Source organism: Tinamus guttatus, unplaced genomic scaffold (assembly GCF_059628265.1).
Source record: "Tinamus guttatus ecotype Peru unplaced genomic scaffold, ASM5962826v1 Tinamus_guttatus_pri_ptg000254l, whole genome shotgun sequence".
Classification (NCBI taxonomy): Eukaryota; Metazoa; Chordata; class Aves; order Tinamiformes; family Tinamidae; genus Tinamus; species Tinamus guttatus.
This window is the reverse complement of record NW_028288788.1, coordinates 763734-773543: the sequence shown is the minus strand read 5'-3', so window position 1 is coordinate 773543 and position 9810 is coordinate 763734. Positions and strand designations below refer to the sequence as shown.

The following is a 9810-nucleotide window of genomic DNA, read 5'->3' as shown; positions in this document are numbered from 1 at the left end:
ATGGAAATTCGCAGCGCGGCTGCTCCCTGGAGCCCCCGAGACCTCCCTCCGGCAGGGCCGGGCTCAGCGGGAGCAGCCCCCGGAGGCGGCGCTGGGGAGCAGGGCCCGATGCGGCCAGACCCGCTCTGGGCACTCGTCTCCTGCCAGACACAGGCGAGGCAGCAAATGAAGCAAGAGCCCCTGCGAATATTCATCACCATATCAAATTTATTATTTCCAGTGGCACTAATACATTTGTTGATGTTCATGATGACAAATCACACTGCACAAGATCTCCCTGCCTTCTAGTTTCTGCCCAACCAGAAATCCCTTGACAACCCCTCCCCTGAAAACCCACTACAGGCCATTTAATCCAAGCAAGCCCTGTCCCTGCTTGGCTGAACTCGCTTTGCTTGGTTTGCGATCAGTTGGGCATCATGCTACCCCCCTTTTTGAGAAATAAGAACCGAGTGTGCCCCTGCACCCCCCACCTTCCATCTGTCACACACATCCCCCGCAAAATAAAGCAGAGACGCTTCCTCCACGAGTCAAATAAATATGGAACCAGGCAACTCTAGTTGCATCAAGTGGAAATGTTTTTAGTTACAATGGCACCGAGTGGGGCCCCAGATGAGTCGTGTGCAACACAGAAACCTATAAGGCTGAATATCAATGCTTTTTTTTTTTGTTGAAAGTCTCAAATCGCTATGAAACTGATTAAGTATAATGCAAAGAGATGATCACTGCAGTCTACCATTTGCCTGCTGCATTGGTGTTATGCTAGTTAGTTGTTTCTTTCTTTCCCCCCTCCAGAGTCCAACAACAGTGACTGAGTGATGCTGGGGCAGGTGGCTTTTACAATTTGTCCAGGAAGTTGTCCAGTGCAGGGATACCCTCCTTGAGCCCTTTGCGTTTGCGGGTCTCGGCAACAACCTGGCAAGGACGGCTAGCGCTGTCGAAAGGATCCCCGGGCAGGATCTGCCAGTGGTCAAACACACACTGGGGGAAAGCCTGGCCACCTGTATTGGATCTCAAGTCAGCTGTAAAACCTGGAAGAAAGAGCACAGCAGTGAGTTTGAAAGGGAGGACAAACATTTCAGTATGTCATCACAGTATGACAGAATGGAGGAGGTTAGAAGTGACCTCTGGAGATCATCTAGTCCAAGCCCCTGCTCAAGCAGGGACATCCAGAGCACGTGGCACAGGGTCACATCCAGACGTGTTTTGAAGATCTCCAAAGGAGGCTCCAAAACCTCTGGACAACCTGTTCCAGTGCTCTGATGTGCTGTACCAACAGCACACACCTATCCCATGCCCCAGAGATGCCAACAGATCTGGAGCACCCTAGTATTGTACCCAAACCCACAGAGACCTTGACTGCTGGGCACCCAGCAACCTACCCCCGAGCTTTCCTTGTACCCCTTGTGCCCCTTGTACATGTAGGATCTCCTCTCTGCAGCAAGAGCTGCCCAAGATCAGTGCCTGTCTCAAGGTTCCTGTGCATCTAAGACAGTGGCCATCCCCAGCAAAAAGCACACCTACCAAAGGACTCGTTGACAGGCAGGTAGGCCTTGACCACAAACATGGGGGTGCCAGCCACCTGGGACTCCTCAAAGACGTGGCCACGCTTCCTGTTCAGCACACCGTAGATGCCACCAACTACCTGCTCTGGGCACTGTAAGAGAAGACAGTCAGGACTACACTCTCCCATTTAAATCTTCCTCGCTTCCATCCTAGTTAAGCTTGAGTCTGAGCAGGTTGCACACCTGGATTTCCACAAGGTAGATGGGCTCCATGAGTCTGGGCTGAGCAGTGAGCACACAGGCATAGAGGCACCTCCTGGCAGTGGGAATGATCTGACCACCTCCACGGTGAATAGCATCAGCGTGCAAGGTCACATCATGCACATCAAAACGAACAGCACGCATGTTCTCCTCACACAGGACTCCCTAGGAAAGCCAAACAATGCATCAGGGAAGAGTGATGGAGAAGACAACAGGCTTTTCCATTTGTTTTAACACTCTGGTTCTTGAGTGTATTGGCATTCATAGAAACCAGGGCTGGAGCAGACAGCACAAGCTCAGTGCACTGCACACTAAGAAATCATTAAACAAGTCATCTTCCTTGCCTAAGAATTAAGAACCAGCTACTCCCGCCTCTGAGTCATCACTTCAGCTCTTCAGAGGCAGCTTTTTGAGACACTGAAACCATTTTCTGACATTTTTATGCAATAGCTCCAGAATTCACAGCAGGAGAAGTGCTGTAGCCTTCCACAATTTTGCATACTGCCTTCCCTGAAGCTATCAGCCAAGGCAGGTGTTGTCCCTACCTCCTTTGTAGCCCACTGGAAGCCAGCCACAACACTGTCCTTGATCTCATTAAGGTACTGCACTCCCTTGGTGATGTCTGTCAGGATGTTGGGGCCAGTGCCATCAGGACCAAAGCACCAGATCTTCCTCGCTTCGGTGACATCCCATTCGTACTTCTCAGCCAGGTAACGAGCTCGCTGCTTCAGCTCCTGGCGGGCCGAGACCTCACCCTTGTCAATGTCTTCAGCCAATCCATCGGGGAAGGGCCTGGCCTTCATGTACAACCTGTTGTGTTTGTTGGGGGACTTGGAAAGGCACATCACATTGGATTCCTCACTGACTGTCTCACGGTAAGACACGACAGGATCGGATTTCTGCAAGAATAAACAGCACAGCAGAGAACATCAGTGAGACACCAGCTCAACTGCAGCTCTCCAGACACTGATACTGCTGAGCTCTGATCGGGTTAAGCACTAAGGTAAAAAAATACCAGCACTCGAAACTATCACTGCTTAGACCTCAATGGACTGTCAGACCTCATCACTGGAGGTAGCCTTACATATGAAGCACTTGCAGATGAGTGCCAGCACACTGCTCTAGAGGCTGAGGCAAAATCAGCATTAAGCAGCCAGGAATAATCAGATTAGGAGCTGTTTCTCTCAGCTGCATTTGCGCAGCTGCTAGAGTTCCTGAACTGTCACTGAAATGAATCACCTCAGGAATTCGCTCCTTAGTAAAAAGGGGCTGCAGAGACAAGCAGCAAGACCTGTTTTCTCAATTTACAAGCTTACAGGGTGAAGAGTCATGTTGCCACTCCAGATCCTCCGTGTGCAGGGATAACAGCTGTACCTTAATAGGAATGCACGCATGGTCCTCCTCCAGGTCCTTCAGGCAGATCTCCAGGTGCAGCTCCCCTGCACCAGCTATGATGTGTTCTCCAGACTCCTCAATGATGCACTGAAAAGACCATTTATGTGGCAAGTAAGACATTTGACTGCAGTGAGATGAAAGCTCTTGCATTTTAAATACCCTCACTTGTCTGATCACCCTAGATCTTTACTTCTTGACTTATGAAGCTTTTAGATGTGCTCTCCATTTTCCTGGAGATGACTAACTGTACAAAATGGGAGGAAAATGATGCATTTCTCCACACACACACACAGGTAGGGTTCGGGACCAATATTCAACTCAAGACTATTCTGCAAACAAGCCCAGCAATCAGTCTTCCTCTACATAATTTTACAATGAATTTTATATGACTAACATGTCTCCTGTCAGTAGGACTACAGTTTCTCTTACCCCTGAGAGTATTTCAGGCACTCACCTGCACCATGGGGTCAGACTTGGCCAGACGCTTTAGTCCTTCCACTAGCTTGGGCAGGTCAGCGGGGTTCTTGGCTTCAACAGCCACCCGCACAACAGGGCTGACGCTGAACTTCATGACTCTCATGTTGTGAGCGTGCTCAAACGTCGTGATGGTTCCAGTTTTCACGAGGAACTGGTCAACACCAACCAGACCAACAATGTTACCACAAGGCACATCCTCAATGGGTTCAACGTAACGGCCCATCATGAGAATGGTCCTGATGGAAGAGAAGGTTGTTTTACTCAAGCTCAAAAGATGAGGTCCCACGAGGCAGCATCCTGAAGCTGTGGCAGTTAAGGTTGTAGACAAAGGCCAACTCCTTTGTCTTATCTCAGAGATAGCCCTAGGACAGTACTAGGACCATAAATTTAAGTTACAGCTCCAGGCACTCCACCCAGCTAGGACTGACCTTTGGATTGGCTTCAAGTACAGATCCTCTTTCTTGCCAGGTGTGTAGTTTGGTCCCATGATTCTGACTTTCAAGCCAGTTGAGACGAGACCAGAGAAAACACGTCCAAAAGCATAGAAACGTCCTTTGTCAGATGTTGGCACCATTTTAGAGATGTACATCATCAGGGGCCCCTTGGGGTCACAGTTCTTAATACCTGAAAGTAGTAGAGATTAATTCAGTTCAGGACTGTGTCAACTATTTGACATATCCAGCTGTCCATCACTACCTCCTCCCAAAGGTCACAACATGGAAACTGTGCCCAGTATTGCCCCAGCTTGTTTGCTTCTGTCCTCATGGCTGTCAAGCCTGATCAGCAGGAAAAGGTCTGACCTCCAAGAGATCTTTTAAATTGGCAGAGGCTGAGCCTGAGCCTTTGACACGCACTCTAGCTATTCACCAGTTACTTAGCTAGCTTAGCTCTCCAGAGCAAAGCTACTAGCTAGTAAGCTTATTTGATACACGCTAGCGATGATGCAGCTGTAAGCATTACAACAGCTGCTGAGCTTTACTTTGAAAAAAAGAGGCTCTAGACATTTCAGAGCACTAGGTTCTTGTGCACAGAGACGCCATCAAGGGCAGCAAGTGGCCCATCATACCTATGGCAGCCTCATCATCAGGGGGTCCTTCGTACAGCAGCTCGCAGCGGTACTTCTGGGCTGTGACAGGAGAAGGCAGGTGAATGGTGATCATCTGCAGCAGGGCATCTCCAGCAGGCAGCCAGCGCCTCATCACAGCCTGAGCAGGGATCAGAGGGGTAAGAGCTGGGCAGATGGTCAGAACCTAACCCTTAACTGTCCCTTTATCACCCCACGCTCCAAATTACAGGCAGCAGCTTTCTACGTGAGCACGTTTCACAGCTGCTTGAGAAGGCTACACAGTTTGAGCAGCCCAATTGGTGGTCTCCTCCCCATAGACGATTCGGATGAATCTCACCTTCAGCAGGGGTTTGCCCTCTTTGTCCTTGTCTTCACTATCAAGCTTTATGTCCAGTTTCTCAATCAGTTTAGCAGCCTCCTCTTTCTTGAAGTTCATGATTGCGTCAAAAACCTGTCACAGAGCAGGTCAAAAACATCTCATATGACCCATCTTGTAGCAGAAGCAACACAAGTCTAAAGAATCTGCATTCTTGCCCATAACCCAGCTGAATCTACATGGGGGCTTAGACACGCACTTGCTTTTACCTATAGCAACTACCAACTTCAACAGGGCAGTGAGCTAAGCTTGTGTCAGATACTCAAATTTCTTCAAGCAAGTTAGTCAGGTCAAAGTGAAGAAATTTTCCATCATCACACACTAATAAGACAGTGAAAGAAACCAGTGAACACTGAGTTTTGAGGAAGTCACCTTGAAGATGGGGTCAAGGATGAGCTGGCAGAAAGTCCGGGGCAGTTTCTTTCCATCAGGGCTGGTGGCAGATTTACTGAACTTGCCAGTAGCAGGATCAAAATACCTGGAGCAACAATTAAGTCAGACAGGCACCCACACCCAGTTCACCACAGAAGAACAGCTCCTTCTGCTTAGCTCAGGATAGAGCAAATCACCATTGACCACAAAGTTTTCAGACCCTTCCATCACTCCCAAACTTTTAGAACAGAGCAAAACGCATTTGCTCATGTTGTAAATTAATCCCCCCACACCTATTTATTTTCCCTCCCCTTTTAACAAGTACTTCATGGAAAATGCTGCTTTCTGGGCCAAAACCAGTACAGGGACCAACCAAACCGTACAGATAGGTAAAGCCACACAGACACAGCCACCTCCTCCCTCCTTACTTATCTACAAGCTTGGGTTACAACCATATAGTGCTGTTCTGGAATTACAATTAGTCACAATTACTCACCTGTCTCCCCACAGCTTCTTCATCATGTCCTCAACTTTCTTGGCACGCTCTGCTGGATTCAGCTGAGCCTCACCCTTGGCAGCAAACTTTGCAACGTACATCTCAGCAAATTGTTTCAGAGTGAAAGCCCAGCCATGCAGGCCAGAACCAAAGCCAACGGTACCAAGCACTGGATCAATCTGAAAAGGAACAGGAGAGCGGTGTGATGTAGGAACAGCAACCGCTCCCACTGTCACGTACTCTTACAGGTAGGAAACCCCACACAGGCTGCAGCAGTCAAGCCTTGCCTTCCACAAGCTGTGCTCAGTGGGGGCTCCACAAGGAAAAGGCTCTGGAGATGGAACTTCAGCGCTACAGGAGCTGTGACCAGTGCTGCTTCAACAGCCAGGCGCACGCACACGCTTTTCATTTTGCAACACAGGACAAAGTTCTGTCACTTTAACCAACTATCCCCTAGACAACCCAGCAACAGCAGGTAACGCTTTTTGTTAAGAGTTATCACCACCTTTTCCTCGGGGCCAGCCACCACACTCACCACTCAGGAAGTCGTGAGAGCAGGACTGACAATTTGCAGCACAAAAGAATTTAAACACCTACTGCACTTTCATTTCCAAACACACCTGGGGAAGTTACGCTGAGCAAGAGTCAAGAAGCTCATGTCACCTAACATCACAAGTGTTATGTGGGCAAGAAAGCGTCCTACAACACAAGGACACTCCTCTTCCTGGGGGAGGATGCTTTCCTGTATTTACAGTCTTCTTTTTGCTGAAGTCCTACACTAATACAAGGGTTAGAAGGAGAACTAGCAAGAGCTCCAAACCAGTGTGAGCAAGGATAGCTCGGGGGGGTTTCACCAGATTATTCCAGTCACTTTTCCATTTGAGAAAGAGAAAAAAAAAATGTTGAAAAGCTACAACTCCTTCTTGCTCATGACCTCCTTCAAACACAGTGCTCAGAGTCTTCTGCTTACCATGATATTTCCCATGGGACCACTTTCTCCTTCTCCATACGTGGAGATGATGACGTTCACATTTTCCACAATGCGCTGGAAGGTCTGGTAGAGCTCCTCGGGGTCCAGCTGCAGCTCCAGCAGCGCTCGGTCCATCTTGTTCATCATCAGAACAGGCTTGATCCTCTCGGCAATGGCCTGACGCAACACGGTCTCTGTCTGCACACATACACCTGTCAAAAAAAAAAAAAAAGGCAGAAATGGTTATCACCGATTTGGGACTTTTTTTTTGATTTGGAAAGAAAACTCCAGCAGCACTTCGTTGACAAAAACCTTACCAGAGACACAGTCTACCACAACCAGGGCGCCGTCAGTAACACGAAGAGCAGCAGTGACCTCCGAAGAGAAGTCCACGTGCCCGGGAGAATCAATCAGGTTGATCAAGAAACCAGAACCATCCTTGCTTTGCTTGATGAAGGCCAAATCGTTTTCAGAGAGCTCGTAGAATAAAGAGATAGCTCTGAAATAAAAGAAAAATCAGTAAGAGGAATTATCTACTCTTTATTGTCCATGGTCCTGAAAAATGAAAGGGTCAGTCAGAACCTGCAGAAACAGCTATGTGAGGGTTAGAGATTCCCTGTGCAGATTCCTGGCACATCAGTGCTGCAGCTGCTTATAAATCAGAGCTAAAAACCAGCACAGCTTTTACTTTTTTGAAGTCATAACCTCTTAGAGCTCCACAGGGCACACAGGTCCTTCTGGTCCAGCTTTTAAGCAGGCTGCCCCCTCACAGCAGTCTCAGGACTGAGCCTGAGGGGCCCCTGTGAGCTTCAGTCACATCAACCCAAACCAGCACTAAAATGGCAGGCTGAGCACGTCAGCTCCCGGCAGCCAGCAAGGCAGCGCTCTGTGATTCACTGCAAGCAAATCAATATTCGCTTTCCCGTTTAAGCACTCCTGGCAATGAGATACAAGTTTCGGAGCCAGCCCAATAGGTTTCTTCTTTCATCTCACAATCAAAACCAGGTCTAGAGCTCGAGGCGTTCCCGAGGTCACACCGTGCACGATGGTGCTCAGAGGAAGGGCACTCACGTTGACTTGATAGTGATGCACCGTTCCTGCTCGTCTTTTCTTGTGTCGGTGAAACGGGTCTCCCCCGCACGGGCAGACGCGATGATCCCGGCTTTGCACACCAGGGAGTCGGTCAAGGTTGACTTGCCGTGATCAACGTGGGCAATCACGGACATGTTTCTGATGTTGGCCTTTTTGTCCATAATGGCCCGTATCTGGTCTACTGTGAAGTTCACCTTGAGGGGAGAAAAGCCGGGGGGAAAAGGAATGAAAACGCAGCGGATATAAAAACAGCTGGACCAACTGACAACGACAGCATTGGGCAAAGCTCAGCGGGACCGAGACACGAGCGCTGCGCGCGCAGGCAGCGGTGCTGACAGCGTGCAGGAAGGGCTGCGGGGACACTGCAGGCACCGACATTTCTGCCAGCAGCGGGGTCGGGGCCGCAGCGCCCGGTGTGGCGCTGAGGGCGCCGCCGCAGATGACAGCGCGGCCGCAGCGGGCCCGCAGTGTTACATAAGGCAGCCGGTGGCCGTCGCAGAGCCCCGGTGGCGGCACCGCCTCGGCCCCGCTGCCACATCACCGCCCCCCTGCTCCCCCCGCCGCTGCCCGCGGGGGCGGCGCTGCACGGACGGGCGGGCGGGCGGGCGGCCACCCCGGGGCCGGCAGGGAAGGGCCTTGCCCGGCACGGTGAGACGGAGCGCGCGACACCCGCGATCCCGCCCCGCCACCGCGGCCTCCGTCCCCGCCGGGGGCGCCGCGGCCGCTGCGCCGCTCCCGGCCCTTCGCCCAGGCCGCTGCCCCCGCCGCCGGCCCCCCAGCTCCGGCAGCGCGGCCATGGCCCGTGGCGCGACGGACGCGGTCGCTGCCCGCCGCCCCCGCGCGGCGGCGGGGCGCGGGGCCTCACCATGGCTGCGGATGGCGGCGGATCCTGCGGGGCGGGGGGGCACAGCAATGGCGGCGGCGGCGGCCCTGTCTCGCTGGCGAGCGCAGAGCGGGCGGAAGAGGACGCTGACGTCAACACCCCCCTTCTTATACGGGGACGCCGGCCGGGGGGCGGAGCCTGCGGCGCCGGCTCTCCGGGCGCATGCGCCGAGGCGCCTGTCTAGTCTGCAGCTGCCGGGCGGCTCTATGGTTGGGAGGCTGGTTCCGCCGCGGCGGGGGCACGTGGTCACGTACCGGGGCCAGAGCGGGGCTCCAGCGCCGCCAGGCTCCGCTCCGCGGGAGCAAAACCCTCCCCGCGCGCGGCCAACGCCAAACGGGAACCGGGGCCGCCCGGGCCGGGGCCATCCTCAGAGCAGAGCCGGTGGGAGGGCTGGACCCCCCGCCGGGCGAGCGGGCGCCGCCCGTACCCGTTCCCGGGCCTGGCTCCGTCTTCACACCTCCCCTCGCCCAGTTCCCGCAGTCCTTGGGCCCCCGGGTGCTCCCCGGGGCTCTGCCGGCCCTAAACCCGCCCTAGCTGCACTGCCGGGGCCGCTGTGGGCGGCCTCCTCCTCACCCTGCTCCAAGAGCCGCTGCGGAGCCAGCGAGGGCTCCGCTCCGGCCAGCGGGAACCCTGTCCCGGCCTCCACCGGAGAGGAGACGGAGCCCGGGGGGAGCCTTTCTTGGCTCGCTGTTAGGGAGCACTGACATGTTAGGGCAGAGCGAAGCAGCTACCTTGGTCTGCATAAATATATAAATAAAAGAGATAACAACAAATTAAACAAAACCAACAATTAGAGCGTGGAAAGACTCTGCTAAAAAAAAAAATCTCTGGGTAATGCCTTGCTGGCATTTAAGAGGCAGGTGTCATCTTTTTCTAGGGGAAAAATAAGTTTTCCTCTCTTTTTGATTCGCATCCCGCGC

General features: G+C 52.5%; 1 protein-coding gene across 1 annotated transcript; it reads right to left on the bottom strand.

The window, feature by feature from the left end:
• Window positions 1–557: 557 nt before the first annotated feature.
• Window positions 558–8988, bottom strand: EEF2 (eukaryotic translation elongation factor 2). The gene is made up of 15 exons (XM_088526771.1): window positions 8873–8988; window positions 7987–8201; window positions 7233–7414; window positions 6916–7127; window positions 5946–6124; window positions 5450–5555; window positions 5039–5152; window positions 4702–4840; window positions 4064–4259; window positions 3613–3871; window positions 3138–3245; window positions 2309–2662; window positions 1746–1928; window positions 1522–1654; window positions 558–1028 (listed from the first exon to the last, which is right to left on the bottom strand). Exons 1-15 carry the CDS (start codon window positions 8873–8875, stop codon window positions 835–837), a joined length of 2577 nt encoding a protein of 858 aa, XP_088382897.1. The 5' UTR covers window positions 8876–8988; the 3' UTR covers window positions 558–834.
• Between the last annotated feature and the right edge of the window lie 822 nt (window positions 8989–9810).